At 36.8% G+C, this 21,428-nt stretch overlaps 1 protein-coding gene across 2 annotated transcripts in view; it reads right to left on the minus strand.

Annotated features, from left to right (window-relative positions):
* OXCT1 (3-oxoacid CoA-transferase 1) overlaps positions 1-21,428 on the minus strand; it is a 139,616-nt gene that overhangs the window by 66,760 nt on the left and 51,428 nt on the right. For both annotated transcript variants that reach the window (XM_087443237.1, XM_004422775.3), the window contains one exon: positions 1-108. In XM_087443237.1, coding sequence (XP_087299363.1) covers positions 1-108 — 108 coding nt within the window. The remainder of the gene's footprint in view (positions 109-21,428) is intronic.

The following is a 21,428-nucleotide window of genomic DNA, read 5'->3' on the forward strand; positions in this document are numbered from 1 at the left end:
CTCAATTCTTTTCTCATATTTTTCTCCCTTTAAAAGGCGATGTACATAAATCTTTGGAATATGAATGTCTTCTGGGGCAAATGATCCAATATCCACAATTTCTTCAACCTAGGCAAAGAGAAAATTTTTTAAAAATTAAATAATGAAAGCTTAAACAACAGTTTTATTTTTAAAAAAGTGAAATATACGCTTTACCTCCAACGTAAGTTGGATACATAATGTAAAAAAAACTATATATATATACACACACACATAAATATAAAAGAGAGAAAATATGTATACATATATATGTATGTATGTATATACATGTGTATGTGTAATGTGTATCACACCTTCCAGACACACAAAAGAGAAGAAATTAAAATACATGTGTCTGAGGGTATAATGCAAAGTGAAATAAGTCAGAGGGAGAAGGTCAAATACCGTATGATTTCCTTCATTAAGTAGTAGATAATAACAACAATAAACAAACACATAGGGACAGAGATTGGATTGGTGGTTACCAGAGGGGAAGGGGGGAGGGAGGAGGGTGAAAGGGATAATTCGGTACATGTGTGTGGTGATGGGTTGTAATTAGTATTTTGGTGGTGAACATGATGTAATCTATGCAGAAATAGAAGTACAATGATGTACACCCGAAATTTTTACAATGTTATAAACCAATGTTACTGCAATAAACAAAAAATTAAAAAAAAAAATACAAGTGTCTGAACATAAAATATAGAACATAAAGCTCCAGAACTTAGTCTTTGACTAAAAAAGCCTCAGTAACAAATTTGTCAAATGGTTTATCAGTACAGCTGCTTGAACTTTCACAAATTGTAGCTCAACTCTGCAAAACTTGAAAGCACATCTCTTAAACCCAGATTTTCAAAATTAATGGGAAATTTATCATATCAAAGACAAAAATCTGTAACAACATCTGCTTGGTCAATTGAAGAGCTTTTTAAATATAGATACAAATGCTATTTGTAACAGTTTTTAATTATTCCTATTATTAGCTTCCTAGGATCATGACAGAAATCTGCAGTCACTGAAATAATTTTAAAGACAGATCATTAATTTCAACATGGAAATTTCAAAAAAGAATTTTAACAATAACTAGAAATACTTGATGTAATTAGAATTAAACTCACTCACAAAGCAAAAGGGCATTTTATAGCAATACAAAAATGCCCCCAAGTTAGTCTGCTATTTTAGAATTCACAAAGAAAAGGACAAAAGAAATACTTTTTTTTACATCAACATAAAAAACAAAACTCAGAATAACAAAGATCAAGAAAAACTAAGGTAGGGCCGGCCCCGTGGCTTAGCGGTTGGGTGTGCACGCTCCGCTGCTGGTGGCCTGGGTTCGGGTCCTGGGCGCGCACCGATGCACCGCATCTCCGGCCATGCTGAGGCCAAGTCCCACATGCAGCAACTAGAAGGATGTGCAACTATGACATACAACTATCTACTGGGGCTTTGGGGGGAAAAATAAATAAATAAAGTTTAAAAAAAAAAAGAAAAACTAAGGTCAACATTGTTCTGCTCAAAGAATTATCTTTCTGGTGCCAAGAAAAAATATTATCTTCAAGATTGTGAGTACTCAGCTCAATAGATGCCATACCCAAAGCAAATAACTATTTCCTTAAATGCACTGCCATGCACAAGGAGAGCTGTATTAAACTTTTCCCCTAAACTAATAACTGAACTTTCCAGAAGTTTTGAGGTTAAGTAGTCCTCCTTATGCTATTCTACCATGTATGCCCACACCACACTCCTTCTACAATAAAAAAATACCAGGGATTACAAGAGTCCTTTTAGTTATTGTGCTGGACTCCCAAATAGCTGAAAAAGAATAGATCATAATAGATAAAAGTTATCTTCTTTGATAAACAGAAGGACCTTGACCAAAATCAAACAAAAACTCCAAGAACAAGTCGGTAGACACGTGGGCATCCGAGCTGAAACGGAGGGTAGAGATGCATACCTACATTCATCCGAGAATGAGCTGGGGGAGACAAGGGGACTCCCCATCACTGTACTCTGTATCTTCCCTCCAAACCTCTCTATGCTCTGGTATTTCCTACCCAAGGTGGTGACCAGGTAAAGAGGAGGTGGACGTACAGAGTACAGAGCAGCTAAGCACTAATGCTACCTCTTCAGCTGGTTGGAGCTTTCAGCCAGTAGGGCTCATTCACATCTTTATACTCATTCAATTCAAGCCTTCAAATTAGTTCTTGACTTTAAAATTTGTTTACATATGAATCCATTAACCTGAGGATATATATGAAGACACTATTCATAAAAAAAATGACCATAGTATTTGTTAAAACAAGGAGATGGAATCAACCTAAATGGTCAACAATAGGATAATGGTAAAATATATACGGTGCATCCACATGATGAATCATTATTATGCTCTCATAATATTTAATAATATCTCATAATTTAATGTTTCATAAAATGCAAGATTTTGCATAAATAAATAAATATTTACAGATACGCTCTTTGGCTCAAACTATTATTTCTATACCTACCAAAACTCAAAGGAAATACGCTGAAATGCTAATAATTATTACCTCTAGGTGATAGTACAAGCTATTTTTGTTTCTCTTTTACTTTTATAATCAAGGGGTGAAAAATCTACAAATCTATTTTTTTAAAGATGCAACAGACACCAAGTAAGTAGTTTCCAAAACTAGGAAATACATACGCAGGGGACATGATAAATTCCTTAATTAGTTACATACGTACCAAAGAGGACATGTTAAAAAGAAAATGGAGACTCTAAGAAAAATTGCGGTTTCTAAACTCTAAAAGCACTCACAACATTATGAAATAAATTAAGGAAACCCTTTTTGCCTACATTTTTGAAAATAATGCAAATTATTCTCCATGCCTAATGCTGTTCCAAAAGTTCAGGCCCTCATATCTCCTGCTTGAATTATTACAGCAGCTTCCTAATTGGTCTCCCTGCCTTTACCCTTCAACAGGGGCAAGAAATTTAATGGAAAGGCAAAAAAAAGTTACACTTCTCAAGTAATCCAGAAATGTTGATGGCAACCAACCACTATTTTCTTCTGGTTCCATCAAAGTTCCAAGAAAAAACACCAAATTAAGACAAAGTTTCTTTACCAAGGGCAATTACATCATGATTTTCACAATAAATAGAGTGAAAGAACACGTCCTGGTAAAACAACCCTGATGAAATGCAAGAATCTGGTTAAATGTAATCAGTTCCACGCTTTATCATCCTAATATGAATGATTTTCATATTGTAGAAAATGCATGTGCAGCATTTTTCAAACAATATCAACACTCAACGGTATTGAGAATTTCTATACAAAAAGCAAAGCTTTCTCAGAGTTAGTTAGCAGAGTTAATAGCAAAGGAAGAAAATATTTGAAGTAAAAACCAAAAGAAGGAAACATATGTTTTCAGACAATCTGTGAAGAGTTTAAAAAAAACTGAAGAGGCAGAACTATCTTAATGCTAGCTATTGAAGGCTTCTGTGCTGGTTTTGTGTGATCTTGAGAAAGAATGGTAAGAAAGAACCAATGTGGGGGGAACAGTCTAGCGAGATCAGGTGATCACATAAGAGTCAAAGGAAATCTGAAAAGAAAAAGATGAATAAAATGAGCTAGTTAAGGAAAAAGTAAAAATAAAAGCTCACAAGAGCACTCACTAACGATGGCAGAAATGCACCTCCTGGAATCAGAAGTGGGTAAGATAGAGAATAAAGAACAAAGAAAAAGCCTCAGTGCGAAGCAACGGGCAAGTTTAAGTGTCCTCAGACAAGATCAAGATGGAGAAAAAGTAGCTAAGAACAAGCCAGACTTCTCCCTGGCACTCTGCACAGTTCTTATGCAGCACCATCTGGTACATCTAAAAATCCAGACACTTGAGGCTTCTCTAATTAGTACTTGTCTTCAATCATTAGCAGGAAAATAGAGGTTAGGAAATGTTAATTATTATTGATTTGAACCTTGTTTTAAAAGGTTGCTTTCTCTGCCTTGCACCCTTCCAATTTTATAATTCTAAAAAGTTTTATTTTCAAGCTCGGAGAAGGATACGAATTGATCCTTGGGTGAAGATGTTTTTGTTTTTAATTGGCAAGCAATTATTTATACCTCAGGTAAGGGAAAAGAGGAGCTATAAGGCAATAACTTTCTTATTTTTATTTTATTTTAGTGACAATCTCAATCCATTAGAGCTATAAAAATGGCAGCGACCCTGAAGGCGGTTGGTGAAACAGCTGCGCACCTGCAGCCCTCGCTGTGGAGGACAAAGGGAGGGCTGCCGAGGGAGGTAGGGGGGAATCACAGCGCAGACTTTTTTCCTGAGTCATTTTAACTTTCAAAAAGGTTTAGGATGAACCTTCTTCTTTCCCCAGGAAATAAAAAAGCAGACAACAACAAGAAATAATGTCTAGAATCATAAAAAAAATCAGCAAAGAGCCTTGGAAGACTAGAAAAATGGAAGAGGGAGGCAATGAGCAACAGAAAAAGTTACAAGTTAGACTCAGAGTGCTCTGGATATTAATTTAACCCAGAGAATGGGTAAGATAACAAGGAAGTGTGAAAAGGGAGGTCAGCATGCAGGGCGTCTTCCCCAAAATCCAAAAGATCAAGAAGGTGCCTGTCTTCTTAAGCTTCATGCTAAGGGATGCTATGACTGATACAAATATATAGGAGGAAAATGGCATGAAAGCTAAAAAGGTCTGGAACAAATGCATATGATCTTAGATGTCTGTATAGAAATGCACAAAGACTGAAAAAATGAGTGGCTATTAATGAATTTGCAACCTCAAAATGCTTGTAAATATGATTACATAGTCATTATTGAAACCTGGTAGATTGGATCTCATGCCATCGGACATTCTACAATGTCCAGTGAAAATAAGCTGACAAAAGAAGCTATGGCAAGAAAATATGCACATGCCTAGAAAGCCGCCAACCTAGCGATGAAATGTGGTAAAATATATTTAAAGTGAGTTTAAAAGGAGAAGGAATATCACAGTAATGGCCATATAATCAGAATGTTCACCAAACTAAAGATGTAGATGACATATTTTTAATAGAAATGACAAAACTGGCTCAGAAATAAGATAGCAATATCATGAGGGACGCCAATTATTTGAACATCTTCTGTTCATCATATTCTGCTGATAAATTCTATATTGCCTTCTGACAAGTTCTATCTTTTAGAATGAAACAGCAAGGGAAACCATGATTCTGGACTTCTAACCAATAAGGATAAACTGCTTGGTAAAGTAGAAATGATGGAAACCCTGAGAGAAAGTGACAATATAAAATTGGAGTTTGTAATAGACCAGGAACTGAACCCAGGACATACATAGAAATATATCCTGGTCTTTGAAGAAAAGCAGATTTCAAAAAGTTGAGAGAAAAAAACAAGCAGGATCAAGTGGTCAGAAACTCTAAATGACTTGCTTATGAGGGATACGAGGCTCCCAAAATTGCCATTCTGACAGCATGAAAATAGATCATCTCAATGAAGAGAATGGTATATAAAGAAATGAGTATAAGTATAACATGGATAGCTACGTGTCTCCTCGTATTTTAAAAGGGCTCATACAAAAGAGAGACATGCGTGACCTAGGACAAATGGAACTCACATGAAATCTTAAGAGGTATGTCAAAAGGTACAAAACTGGAATGAGATAAGTCATGTCCAAAATGCCAACAGCGATGAAAGAGAGGTTTCTGGGGTGGGTCTGTTCTTACTGGTGATGGGGAATTCGGAAATGACAATCACCACTGCTTGAGACAGATGACAGACAAAAGCACAGCAGTTCAATTCCGTGTTGCTCCCGACTTCCCCATTGCAGAGAAGGGCAGAACTAATATGGCTAAGGAGGAATTGAGTTCCAGGAAGAGACACCTATATTCTCTGAACTAATTCTAGGCCATAGACCCACAAAAATTATATCCCAGGATTCTTAAAGAGTCTGAAAATATAGTCACAGAATTATAGTCAAGTGAAAAATAGAGAAGTCAGTAGATGGAGAGAGGCAAATATACTCCTTTTTAAAATGGGGCTTGGGCTGGCACCGTGGCTTAGCGGTTAAGTGCGCGAGCTCTGCTGGCGGCCCGGGTTCGGATCCCGGGCGCGCACCGACGCACCGCTTCTCTGGCCATGCTGAGGCCGCGTCCCACATACAGCAACTAGAAGGATGTGCAGCTGTGACATACAACTATCTACTGGGGCTTTGGGGGGAAATAAAATAAATAAATAAAATTAAAAAAATAAATAAATAAAAATAAAAAATAAAATGGGGCTTGATTCACATGTGTACTAAAATGGATTATTAAACAGATGGTCTGTAAAGTCATAAACAGAGAAAACAATATTGTTAGACACCAATATAAGCTTTCCCCCAAACCAAGCCATGCCAAATGAACTTCATTACTTTGTAGATCTAGCTAGCACATTGGCAGGCCAGGAAAAAAGCATGGTGTATGATATCACAAAGCCCCTGACCAAGTCCCTCATGCAACAGTTTTATAGACATAGTGGGAAAATGTGACTTGGATTCATTCATTTTAAATCAACAAATATGAATTAAGCACCTATTAGATACAGCAATAAAGAACATAGACAGAGAGCCTGCTCTGATGTACAGATAGGTAAATGACAACAACTTGAAGGACCACAAAAGTTATCTGATGGCTTGACAAAGCCTTAGAAGTCTCCAATGCTGTGGTTTTTAACTATGGAGGGAACCCATCTTCTTTAAGATTTTGAGCCAGCCCTGATGGTCAAGTGGTAAAGTTCGGTGCTCTCACAGCTTTGGTGGCCTGGATTCATTTCCCAGTCACAGAACCACACCACCCATCTGTCAGTTGCCATGTTGTGGCAGTGGCTCACACGGAAGAACTAGAGGGACTTACAACTAGGATATACAACCATGCACTGGGGCTTTGGGGAGAAAAAAAAAAAAGAGGAAGATTGGCAACAGATCGTTAGCTTAGGGCGTATACTTGCCTGCAAAAAAAAGAATCTCATGAAAGCTACAAAGTCTATTCCTACACAAAAATACTTGTTTACCTATAAAATCCTTCATAAGATTTCAAGGGATTGGTCCATAAACATCTCCCTATTTCCATCCTCCAGCCTCAGCTAGATCCCAGATTAAAAGAGAACCCGTACTCTAGTGGTTTGATGTCTTTGGTCCTATCCTGTTCAACGTCTTTATCAAGGCCTTAAATGAAGACAGGGAACACAGCCTGAGCTCATTAGGGTTAAGGGGCAAGGGTCTGGGTGCAACAGGCAATTCTAAACAGATGCATTCCTGTCTCTGTCAGAGAAGACAATCTCAGGCTCACGACCTCCAAGTATTTAGCAAAAGTTTGGGCAAGAAAAACAATAATCAAGGAGTCCAACCACTCTTTTAATGCTCCAAGAAAAGTATGCCCCTGGAGCAAATCTATATCTTTATACCACAGTTATAGAGTCAGTTTCTCTTTCTTGCAACTGAGTGAGTTCTGTCTTGCAATTAAAACAGATTAAGGTAAAATTCTGGGGGCCAGCCCCATGGCATAGTGGTTGAGTCTGGCGCACTCCGCCTCAGTGGCCCAGATGCATGGGTTCGGATCCTGGGCGCAAACCTACACCACTCGTCAAGCCATGCCGTGGCAGGAACCCACACACAAAACAGAAAAGATTGGCACAGATGTTAGCTCAAGGCTAATCTTCCTCAAGCAAAAAAAGAGAAAGATTGGCAATAGATGTTAGCTCAGAGCGAATCTTCCTCAGCATTAAAAAAAAAAAGATAAAATTCTGTCTACTTTCAATAGCAGGAATAGTTGTACTTCACCTGATCATTAGTTTCCTTTAAATTACTATATAAAGAGTACTTTAATTTTTATTTAACATCTGTGGTTTACTCACATTTGCCATTATAGCATAACTTTTTAGTCCAATCCTAGCTCTATTTACAGCCTTACCATTGCTTTTCTTTCTTCTTATAGCCGCTCTATTTTAATTGATGTTATCATGGATATTTTCTGTCTTATAAGCTACTTTATATTATCTCTGGCACAAAATGGGTAAAAGTTAAACAGTACATTTATCAAACTGAAGAATGATACAAGATCAGAAAGAATAGCTGGTACGATGAAGATAGAAAATGGTCTCTACTGGCTAGGAAAATAAAGTGAGCCAATATTAACTGAAATTCAGCAAGGATCAAAGTTAATATTGTAAAATAATATCTGGCCTAGGAATTTTTTAGTAAAGGAAATAAAAGGGTTTAGCTAACCACCAGCACAAAGATTACAGTGTGACAGAGATACCCCCAAAACGCTAAATGTATCTTCCTTTCTCCACTTAGTGTCCAACCTCAGAGTTGATGATAATCACCTTCAACCTAATGTCCTTCATTACAAAACAAAAACAGTCCTTCCTCCCTACGATGTCTCATTTAAAAATAAGGGATGAGAGGCAAGACGGGTGGCATAGGAGTTAAGTTTGTACACTCCGCTTCATTGGCCTGGGGTTTGCGGGTTCAGATCCCGGGCGCAGATCTGCCCACTGCTCATCAAGCCATGCTGTGGCAGCATCCCATATACAAAATAGAGGAAGGTTGCCACAGATGTTAGCTCAGGGCCAATCTTCCTCACCAAAAACAAAACAAAACAAACAAAAATAATAAGGGATGGGAAGGAAAATGGAGGAAGCAGTTTGAACTCTTTAGAACAAAGTTTTCCCTGAAATAACTCAATTTGTTAAAACTATGACTAGCAGCAAAATTAATAGGACATATTGATCCAAACAAGGTAGGAATATTACTTACTTCATGGACAATCCCAATAGTTTTTGTAATGTGGAAGAATTGGTTTTTTTAAAACATATTTAGAAGCAGTTTAGGGTAAATATTATTTTCATTTCCACAGATTGTAATACCACATCCAGTATAGTCCATGCTGATATTTTGCTAACACTTTTTATTTGAGCAAAAATGCCAATCCTTACTAAGTATGTGATTTAAATAACATTCAGGCAGTATTATAAATATCTAATTTTATTTGCCATATCTTTTTTTAAAAGGAAATTTTCTTAGGGCTCTAGCAACTCCAGAGAAGTAATTAAAATGAGTACATCTACCCAAAGGAATTAAAATACTTCTAACATGTTCATTCAAAGCACCAGTCTTATCTATAATACTAAGAAAAAAAATTACAACCATTACCACACAGCCCAAGAAAAACAGGAAGACATGATATAATTAATAGAATTAAACTAGGAACATTTTTCAATGAAGAGACTTATGGAGAAACCAGAGAAAAAGGAAGTTTGTGTTAGGTTTTACAGCCACAGAAAAACTGCCTATTAGTGATGCCAACTAAAACTTTAAAAGGTTACTCTTCAAGTTTCCTTCATTTTGGGCTGTTAATCATCCCTGGAGCTTTTTATAATGCAAGAACACAGTATTTAACACATAAACTGCAAAGGAGATTTGGCTTAAAAACTCTAGCATTTCCAGCACTCGGATAATGGCTGCTTAATCTAACAGAGATTGTGACTCAAATTCAGCTTGTGAATGACTCAATAATTCCTAAATTTAAAATCATTTAGTATGTGCAATAGAATCAGAGCTTTCTTTTTTCACCTCATCTTTTAAATGTTCTCCATATGTTTTCATATCTGTGAAGCAGTAAGCAAAGGGGAATCTCATTTATTTCATTGAGAAAATTAAAATGCCATGTTTGTTTTCTCTGATTTAGTGTAAGAAAGGGAGGCACAGGACCAGCTCTAGTGGCCTAGTGGTTAAGTTCAGTGCACTCCACTTTGGCAGCCTGGGTTCGGTTTCCGGGCACAGACCTATACCACTTGTCAGTCAGTGGCCATGCTGTGGTGGCAGCTCACATACAAAAAGAGGAAGATTGGCAACAGACATTAGCTCAGAGTAAATCTTCCTCACCAGGAAAAAATAAAAAAAAAGAGAGAGAAAGATAGGCATAAAATGTAAAAATAAACAAACTTCAAAACAAATGCCCTCTTTCCTCTGTCTGTAGTTCAATTTCCAAAACTAGATTTTTAAGTCCCAAAGAAATTCAAACATATTCATCACATTCTCAACTGTGCTTTTAGCATGAAGATCAAATGGCCCTTCCCTTAGTACAAATAGCAGAGACATAAAATGAGTTTTATGGCTGGCATCACTTAGCTCCAGTTTTTTCCAAAAAATTGGATTTCAGCCTCTAGTCATCACTGGGAAAGCACGGCCAGTGCTAACTTTGAGGCTGTCATTCACAGCGATGACTGAAACCTACGGTGGCTACAGTTGATCAAGGTCCCGAATCTAAAATGTCTTTTTGGCATACACAGCTCATCCCCAAAACACAACACCATATTCAAAAAGTTGAGAATGACAATTAAAAGAAGCAGCCTAACCTTTAGGCAGAATTTTCCCCATTAAAGAAAAGTGGGTATGGTTCATAGAAAACAGTAATTTATTGATGCCAACACTTTGTAAGAAACAGTTTTTTGTCCACATGATTCTAATGCCATACATTTAACTGTCTCCTCCTATACTTAAAATAAATATAAGGAGACAATAGAGTATGATATAGAGAACTGGATTTGGGGTCAAAAGATGTAGATTCTGGTTTCAGCCCTAATATCACCTAGTACTGTGTTCTCATGTGAACCACTTTAGGTCATTTCATCTCTAAAATATGAAAGTTGAATTTTAAAGGATGCCTAATATTCTTTCCAGCCCTTGCATGTTGTAAGTCTACATAGGTTCCTAGATGTTCTATACCAAGAACTTAAGGTACGCTCGTTAACCTACGGTACATTTCTGGGTTGTTGAATGCCAGATCAATCCCCTTTTACTTGGTGTACTTTGTTAAATCAACATGTGATTTCAATTTCATGCCTCTTAGTATACCTTGAATATCCCTCTGTACTTGTGTATTTGCTACACCAATTCTCTCCTGACTATCCAGCCTGCTGCATTTACACGGCCAGTTTATTTGCCACCAATTTATAACCCTTTGCATATCTAGTTAACTACGATATGGCTTGTTCTGCTTTAGCTGAGTAACAAAAGCCTATTGAATAAGACACACTATCTATTCCAGGCAGCATTAAAAGGCACACCTTGAGATAAAATGATCCCAGAGAAGTCAGAGGAAGCTAGTCACAGTAATAAGGAAGGGAATTACAGAACAGCTGGTGGCAGATTACCCAGTATCTCAATGCAGGGCCCGACAAAGGCCTCAAATAGAAAGCTATCAGGAAGAACCACTGAGCATAAGGCATTTTTGCTTCCTTAGACCATGGCAGGATAATGACTAGAACAACTAGAATGGGCAGAACATTTCTAAGCCTGCAAAGTGATGCTTATATTTTAAAACTGCTGGCTCAGTGACTCAAACATCATTTAATGAGCATCTGTTATTTGCCAGGCATTGTGCCAGGCACTGGGGATACAAAGACAGGTAGGACAAGGTCCCACGAGGCGCAAACAGTCTAATGGAGGAGATAGGTAAACAGCTAATCACAATCTAACATGGTAATAAATGCTATAATAGAGGGAAAACTCCACTGAGAAAGCAGAAAATGAGCCACAAAGAGAAGGACGAGGAGGGCATTCCAGGCAACAGGAATGCCCAGGGCAAAGGCCTGGAGTCAGAGAAGGATGTGCTCTATGGGGAATGTGGAGAGATGGTACGTGTGAAAGGATTTAGGGTGCACAGGACTGGGAGTAGCAGAGAGAAGTTCGAAATTTTTATTTTAGGGAATAAGGAATCTAATTTTGGAAAAGCTATCAGAAATGGCAACAGCTAACCTCAACAAAAAAGAAATGTGATTTCCTTCATACTTCAAAAAACCACAAGCGGGGGCCGGCCCGGTGGTGCAAGCGGTTAAGTGCGCGCGTTCCGCTGCGGCGGCCCGGGGTTCGCCGGTTCGGATCTCGGGTGCGCACCGACGCACCGCTTGTTAAGCCATGCTGTGGCGGCGTCCCATGTAAAATAGAGGAAGATGGGCATGGATGTTAGCCCAGGGCCAGTCTTCCTCAGCAAAAAAAAAAAAAAGAGGAGGATTGGCATTGGATGTTAGCTCAGGGCTGGTCCTCCTCACAAAAAAAAAAAAAAAAAAAAAACCACAAGCGAATTCACCTTAACTAATGCTGCTGGCGCAGCTTCTTTCGATTACTGTAGCTTCCCTCCAGAAAGAAAATTTTAACACCTTGGCAATTATATTCGCTCACTTTTATTAATGTTTGGTTGTGCACCTGGATTTTCTAGGGGCCTAGTAAAAGGCCTCTGGAAAACCTGAATATATTCTAAATCTTAGGAGGCTGCCATATGCTACATGCTCAAACTACAATAATGATACTTGCAGAAATGTATTTATAAGAAATATAACCAGTAACATAAAAAGGGTCAATAAGTAATGTTTATCATTTTTCCTCACACATTTCTTACTTAAATCATTTATGTGAGCCATGACTTTAAAACACCTTCTTTTTTTAGCAATACTCTTGAACAAGAAAGACTTAGAGAGTAACTCCTAAAAAAAAAAAAAATCGCAGCTAATTTTTAAAAACGAAACAATCCTGTATAAGCCCTAATTATCACTTCAGTATTTGTAGACTAGATCTATATTTGAGTGAAAAAATAACATTTTTTGACAAGGTCTCTGGAAGGAGTGAGGAAAGCCACTATTATTTTAATAGGAGTGACTTTAAAATCACAAGTTAAATTCTTAACATCAACATGGAAGAAGTCAATAAGTAGGTCAAAAATTGTTAAACTAAAGGAGAAAGCAAAATTAGTAAATAGAATCTTTGTCCTTTTCTGCAATAAGACAGTTCTGTAAGAGAGCATGCCCTCATTTTATGTCAGTCATACTGTGCTTTATTATTCAATAACCTTTCAGAAGAGAATATCATAGGTAAAGATTCCAAAACCATTAGATTATGTTAGAAGTGCCCTCTGGCCCTTTCTTCCCTTCTCTTTTTCAACAGAATCTATGTCCTCATTTGCAATGAAACAATTTTGTGGGAAATCATGACCATAAGTTTTAGAGAGCTGTCTCAAAACAGTGAATCAACAGAGACTTGACTCATACGTTATTTTAGGAGTCAGTTTTGTGGATAGCTGCCAGCCATGGTTACCTTCTCTCTGCAAGCCTTATCCATCTTGACTTACATAACTGGGTTACTGCTGCAGGTTCAAGATGCTCTTCCTTTTATATTCTACTAGCTATAGCCAATCAAGTTCTTGCCTGGCCTCCAGCAGCCGGAGGATCCCCCACCAGTTAGGTTCAAATCCAGAAAGCCAGGCTCCAGAGCACACATCAACCACAATCCTGCATTTTTTCTTCTTCCCTCATATACAACTACTCATCTACGTGGGAGATTCAAGAACACTTGGGAATGAAATACAAGAGACAGTCCCATTAAAATAATGATAGTAATACTTACAACAAGAACACATAAAATCACAAAACAAATACAGCCAATAAATATTCAACTTCCTTGTCATCAAAGATATGCAAATTAAAATTGTAGGACAGCTTTTCTCACCTAGTAAATTATCAAAAAATTTTTAAGTATAATATCAATGTTGTTGAGAATGGTTCAAAATGATACTTTTACATATCACCATGGTGTTATAACTGAAATTACCTTCCTAGAGAACAATTTAGCAATATTTATCAAAAGTTTGTAGGGGGGCCAGCCCAGTGGTGTAGTGGTTAAGATTGCACACTCCACTTCAGTGTCCCAGGGTTCGCAGGTTTGCATCCCAGGTGCAGACCTACACACTACTCATCAAGCCATGCTGTGGCAGCATCCCATATACAGAATAGAGGAAGACTGCCAACAGATGTCAGCTCAGGGACAATTTCTCCACCAAAAGAAAAAAAAGTTTCTAGAATGCTGATGCACACACCCAAAAAATGTATTTCTAGTAATTTCATCAAAGAAAATATTCAGACATGCACAGAAACAAGGATAGTCACTAAAGCATTATTAACAATAGTGAAAGACCAAAAACAAAACGTCCAATAGAGTTGTTAACATAAATTTGAATATAACTATTAAAATATCCTTTTTTGGGGAATATTTACTGACCTGCAAAAACATTCTTAATGTTTTATGTAATGAAAAAAGAATATAAAATGTGGTCCTAATTTAAAAATAAAAAATATATAGGTATGAACAGGAATTAAGGAAATCAAGCCAAGAGACATCCAATTCCATTTTTTCCCTTAAGCCCTTAGTTCCATGCAGGAAGTGTCTCCACACCGCATTCTGGCCCATCCCCACCCAAATGTCCTTAGACTTGTGAGCCAAGAGGGAATGTGTAAAATGCCTGGAGTCCTATTCTTCCTTCACACTCCACCATATATAAATATCTACAGAAACAAGGCCAAGAAATAGAAAAGTTTTGTGGAGTTAGAGCCACAAACTATGCAACAACAACCACCAGGATCCCACAGCAATTACTATCCTTATCATTAAATTTAGCAACCATTGCTCTATACACAACTTCTAATTTCGAGTTGGTCCTATCTCACAAATCAAATTGTGAGATTGTCTAAGATAATCACGGTGTCTCATATAAGCATGTCCTCATCATTTGTGAACTTAACAATCATGTTTTTCCTATATTCCCAAGCAACTCTGAAGGTGGCAATTTGTAGTTTGGATAAGCTATGAACTTGACTCAGTGTGCAGCTAGAACCGATTTCTAGCCTGTTGTCCATTTCCCACATTTAAGTGAAGTATTGTTTTTATCTATACGTGGTCACACACATGTATACAGTAACTTCTTGAAAGGATAAAATTTATTTCCTTATGAAAGTTGGCAAACAGGACTAAGAAAGTAGTTCTTGGGTATTTGGGACAAATACAAGAAATCAAATATCAAATTCAACAATGGCTCACATTCAGATCATGAACAAGCCCAATATACATTCTACATGGAAACAAAAACAGGCAATTTATTAATCTTTTAAGAAGTGTTCCAACTAGCAGAGTGTGTTAATACCAAGACGTGCCATTGCTGGATTACGTGGTGAGAGTATGTTTAGTTTTGTTAGAAACTGCGAAATTACCTTTGAAAGCAGTGGTACCATTTTGCATTCTCACCAGCAATGAAGGAGAGTTCCTGTTGCTCCACATTTTAGCCATCATTTGGTGTTGTCAGTGTTTTGGATTTTAGCCATTCTAACAGATGTGTAGTGCTATCTCATCGTTTTAATTTGAAATTCTCTAAAGACATATGATGTTCAGCTCTTTTCATATGATTTTGCCAAATGCATATTTGGTCTTTGGTGAGGTGTCTGTACAGATCTTTTGCCCATGGATCGTGCTTTTGGTGTTGTATCTAAAAAGGCATCGCCAAACCCAACGTCATCTAGATTTTCTTGTATGTTATCTTCTAGGAGTTCCTAGTTTTGCATTTTACGTTTAGGTCTATGCTCCGTTTTGATTTACTTTTTGTCAGTTATTTTAATAAAGAGAATTTAAATAAGGAATTGGAGAAGTGAAAGGCAAAAAAGAAGCACTGAGGTGACACAGATATAGTAACTGCAAGAGGAACAAAAGGAAGTGGTTAGAACTGGTGCTTGGGAAAGGGGTTTCAGAGCTGGGATCCAAACCACTGTGAAGATGGCACTGGGCAGCTAGCCCTGTTATCTCTGAAGGTCATAATGAGGCTAGTACTGTGAGTGTGGGGGGAACAAAAGGAACATGAACCAACTGCCACTGCATCCACATTAAGGATTGTTATGTCTTTGTGAAGAACTGACCCCTTTATCATCAAGAAATGGCTCTCTTTATCTCTGATAATTTTCCTTGCTCTGAAGTCTGCTTTGTCTGATATTAATAAAGCTACTCCAGCTTTCTTTTGATTAGTATTAGCATTGTATATCTTTCTCCATCTCTTTACTTTTAGTCTATCTGTGTCTTTATATTAAAAGTGGGTTTCTCATAGAAACAGAGAGTAGAATGACAGTTGCCAGGGGCTGGGGGGTGGGGGAAATGGGGATGTGTTAGTCAAAGGGTACAAACTTTCAGTTATTAGTTGAATAAGTTCTGGGGATCTAATGTACAGCATGGTGCTTATAGTTAAAAATATGGCATTATATACTTGAAAGTTACTAAGAGAATAAATTTTAAATGTTCTCACCACAAAAAAGAAATGGTAATCATGTGAGGTGATGGAAGTGTTAGCTAACACTATGGTGGCAATCATTTCACAAGATATAAGTGGATCAGATCAACATGTTGTATACCTTAAACTCACACAATATGTCAATTATATCACAATAAAGCTGGAAAAAAATAAAAGTGGGTTTCTTGTACACAGCATATAGTTGGGTCTTATTTAATCCACTCTGAAAGTCTCTGTCTTTTAATCGGTATATTTAGACTATTAATTTTTAAAGTGACTATGGATATAGTTGGATTAATATCTATTATATTTGTTACATTTTCTATTTGTTGCCCTTGTTCTTTGTTTCTTTTTTGTCTTCTACTCTTTTTCTGCCTTCTCTGGTTTTATAAGCTTTTTATATGATTCCATTCTTTTCTCCTCTCTTGGCATATCAATTATACTTCTCTTTTTACTTTTTTTAGTGGTTGTGCTTGAGTTTGCAATATACATTTACAAGTAATTCAAGTCCTCTTTCAAATAACTATACCACTTTACAGATGGTGCAAGTACCTTATAATAGAGTATTCTCATTTCTCCCTCTTGTCTCTTACAACATTGCTATCATTCATTTCATTTATGCATAAGCTATAATTAGGGAATACATGAATACTATTATTCTGAACAAACTGTTATCTGTTAGGTCAATTAAGAATAAGAAAAATAAAAGATCTTATTTTACCTTAACTTACTCATTCTCTAATGCTTTTCCTTTACGTAGATCCAAGTTTCTGATCTATATCATTTTCCTTCTTTCTGAAGAAATTTTTTTTAACATTTCTTACAAGGTAGGTGTACCTTGTAAGAAACAACAAATTTCCTCAATTGTGTTTCTTTGAGAAAGTCTCTATTTCTCCTTCACTTTTGAAGGATAATTTCACTGGATACAGAATTCTAGATTGGTGGCTTTTTGCTTTCAACACTTTAAATATTTAAGTCCACTCTTCTTGCTTGCATGGTTTCAAAGGGATGTCTGATATAATTCTTATCATTGCTCCTCTACAGGTAGGGTGTTTTATTTCCCTGGCTTCTTGTAAGACTTTGCCTTTGATTTCCTGCAGTTTGAATATGATATGTTTAGCTGTAAATTTTTCTGGTATTTATCCTACTTGGTGTTCTCTGAGCTTCCTGGATCATTAACTTAGGGAAATTCTCAGTCATTATTGTTTCAAATATTTCTTATGTTCCTTTCTCTCTTCTCCTTCTGGTATTTCCGTTACACATGTTACACTTTTGTAATTGTCCCAGTTCTTGGATATTCTGTACTGTTCTGTCATTTTCATTCTTTTTTCTCTTTGTATTTCATTTTTGGAAGTTTCTATTGACATTTCTTCAAGCTCTCTGATCCTTTCCTTGGCTATGTCCAGTCTATTAATAAGCCTATCAAAGGTATTCTTCATTTCTGTCAGTTTTTGATTTCTAGCATTTCTTTTCAATTCTTTTAGAGTTCACGTCTCTCTGCTTACATTACCCATCTGTTCTTGCCCATTGTCTTCTTTTTCCATTAGAGCCCTTAGAAAATTAATCATAGTTATTTTAAATTCCCAGTCTGATAATTCCAACATCTACACCATATCTGAGTCTAGTTCTAATGCTTGCTTTGCCTCTTCAAACTATGTTGTCTTTAATATCCCTTGTAATCTTTGTTGAAAGCCAGACATTAGGGACTGAGTAAAAGGAATTGAGGTAAACAGGCCTCTATTGTAAGGTTTTATGTTTATCAGGCTAGAATTTAAGCTGTGTTTACCTTTGGCTGTAGCTAAGTGTCAGAGGCTACAATTTTCTGTGGTGTCCTTGTTTTTGTCTCCTTTGTTGTCTTTGGGTTTCCCTAGAGACTTCTTAAATAAGGTCTAAGACATGCAGTTCTTTCAGTTGTATTTCCCTGTTATTGTATAGGAGCCCTGCTATGTGGTGGTAGTGGTGGGAGCGAGAAGCACCCATAGTCCTCTGATTAGGTCTCAGTCTTTTAGCGAGCCTCTGCCCCAGACTGTGACCTTCACTAGTGCTTTTCAGTTTTGTGGGTTTTTTCCCCCTTAAGTGAGACAGGAAGATGAAAGGGGGCCAGAGTTGGGTATTTCCCTTCCTCGACATGGAAGGATAGAGAAAGCTGAGTAAGGGATTCCCTTTTCCCCAGGTCCATTAGGTTCTGGTGAAATAGTTTCTCTTGAGGGCAGGCCTTGTTAAGAGGAACAGAATGCTCCCCAAAGCACAAGATTTTTCTCCAGTCTTCATTGTGAGAATCTGGTAGGAATCCCAGAGGTAAAATTCATGAAAGTTTGCCCCCTCCCTACCCAAGACTGGGCTACCCTGAAGTTTTTAACTCTCAAACTTGTCTACACTGAGCCTCCAGCAATTCATCAATTAGTTAAAGGTTTCCTACCCCAGTGCTGTTTCCCACGGAGATTTCTGCTCCTACTCTTCTGCTCCAGTAAGCTGTGATTCTCTGTATCAGCCTGTCTGTCTCTCTAATTTTGGAGGCAGCAGTTTGCCTTGTGATCTCAATTCTCTGATGGATCTAAGAGGCATTGTTGATTTCAGTTTGCTCAGCTGTTTTCTTATTGTGAGGACAGGAGTGGTGACTTCCAAGCTCCTTAGATGCCAGACCAGAAACTGGAAGTGCCTATTTCTTAAATAGATAATCATTGCCAGTATTTATTATATAAAGTCCTAAAATTTCTGTCTTGGTTTCAAACTATTATATAATACTATCTACCTCATTTTCAATTGGGGGGAAAAGCATTCTAGCTTGCCAAGTGTGAAGGCTCTCATTTTATAGCTTTTAGGAGATTATCCTATTTTATAAGTTTTAAAAGGTCAACATTACTGAATGATTTTTAATTTTGTGGTTATGGAAGTATTAACATTGTCCTGCAGCTATAGCTAGTGGACTGAAAAATTCAGTTAGTTAAAGGTCTATGACCCTGCCAGTAAGGAGGTAATAAATTATACTAAAAATCTTAATATTGCAAGTGTAAAGCAAAACACACCTTAAAATACACTCTCTATCCTTTGCTTGTGCCTGAGAACATAGGCTTTAGAGGCAGAAAGGAATGTGTTTAGATCTTAACTCTCCCGCTTACTAGCTTTGTTATCATACAGCTTTTCTTTACCCTCATTTCTTTCCTCTATAAAAGAAGGATAATAAAACTTACCTCACTAGGTTATCATAGTAGGTGACTTAAAGTGCTTTGCATTTAAGTGCATGGTATAAACAGTACTTGTTTGTGTCTGTTGTTGCTATTGTTATTTTCATTATTGTTAGGCTATAACGCCTTCACCTGCTATTGCCGCTGTTGAACATATTTCAGTTATAGAATCTCCTGCACGGTGTGTAGGGCCTACCTTAGCTGTATCCATTCTACCGCTCCTCCTACTTCCTGGGAATTAATTTCACGAAGCAAAGTTTTCCATTCTGTTTTCCTATCTCCTTATAAAACCTAGTCCTCACCAATCCACATAAAAAAATGCTACTTTGTATATTAAAAATATAAACCAACAGACAGGAAAAATAAATGAAAACGTTTGGGCTGCAAATATAACCCCAAAAGCATTGGGGAAAAAATCTATAAAGAAAACAGCAGCTAAAATACTTCTTTTTATAGCAGGAGTTGATTGATAGAACTGCCTTTAAAATTCTATTTAATACTTCCACTATTTTTAAAGGTCTAATTCCACTTCTGAGATGCCAATTCTCAAAATGAATAAGCTTTGTAAATTCCTGAAACTGAGAGAAATTTAAATTACACCACAAGTTTCAAACTCAACAGCCTTAATCCTGTAGCTTTTTATATTTATAGTCAACCTGTATTCATGAGTTTGGCAATGATGAATTTTTCTTTCCTGGGTTGTCTGTGCCAGCAAACCTTTTTCAAAATTTAAAATGAAATTCTAAACTGAAAAGAACTTTTTCACAATACAAGGCAAAACTTGTGTCCTTTCCCTTAATTATTAAGGAAACTAAAATAGCTTCTTTAAATGAAAAACCCAGCTTCTTTTCACAGCAAGCACAGAAAAGACACTAGGGTTCCTCAGATTCTTGTTTAACTTCCCTCCCGTGGGACCTGGATTTATAATTCTCTTCAAAATAACCGAATGTGGATTTAGTTACTTTGTGACAGAAACACTGTGTATTAACGTTAAATTTCAGAAGCTGAATCAGACAGATGACCTATATTCTTGGACATGTGGTCTTGGTTTCTTCATAGAATGAACCACAGAGTAGAAAACCATTACTTTTTTTTTTAAGTGTTGATAAAAATGTAGTTTTATTCATACATATATTTTTTCCAATTTTATTGAGAAATAATTGACATACATCACTGTATAAGTTCAAGGCGAACAGCACGATGGTTTGATTTATACATGTTGTGAAATGATTACCACACTAGGTTCAAGGCGTACAGCATGATGGTTTGATTTATATATATTGTGAAATGATTACCACACTAGGTTCAGCGAACATCCATCTTCTCATATAGATACAATAAAAAGGAAAAAAATATTTTCTTGCAATGAGAACTCTTAGGATTTACTCTCTTAAGAACTTATCCTATATATCATGCAGCAGTGTTAGCTATAGTCTTCACGCTGTACATTAAATCTCTAGAACTTATTTATCTTATAACTGAAAGTCTGTACCTTTGGAGCACCTGCCTCCAATTTCCTCTCCCTCCACTCTCCTCTCTGGTAACCACAAGTCTGATCTCTTTTTCTAAGAGTTTGGTTGTTTTTTTTTTAGATTCCACTTAAGTGAGCTCATACAGTATTTGCCTTTCTCTATCTGACTTATTTCACTTAGCATAATGCCTTCAAAGTCCATCCATTTTGTCACAAATGGTAGGATTTCCTCATTTTTATGGCTGAATAATATTCTATTATATATCTATATATACTACCACGTCTTTACCCATCCATTCATTGATGGACTTAGGTTGTTTCCATGTCTCGGCTATTGTAAACAATGCTGCTATGAACATGGAAGTGCAGATATCTTTTCGAGTTAATGTTCTCATTTCTCTTGGATATACATTACTTTCTAACAGTTAAGTCATTCTTGGTTTCTAGTCTTTCATTATTTCTCCCAAATTAACCAAGTGTTTCAAACCATTTCATCTAAAAACAAACAGAACAAAATGTACTTTTTCATGAGTCTGTGAAAATTGAATAAGGCAAAGCTTTCATAAGGAAACACACCTGTAGACTAATTTATTTATATGTAACAGTATGCTCCATCCCAGGGAAATA

Source organism: Ceratotherium simum, chromosome 18 (genome assembly GCF_057802395.1).
Source record: "Ceratotherium simum simum isolate JZ-2026a chromosome 18, ASM5780239v1, whole genome shotgun sequence".
In the NCBI taxonomy this organism is placed as follows: domain Eukaryota; kingdom Metazoa; phylum Chordata; class Mammalia; order Perissodactyla; family Rhinocerotidae; genus Ceratotherium; species Ceratotherium simum.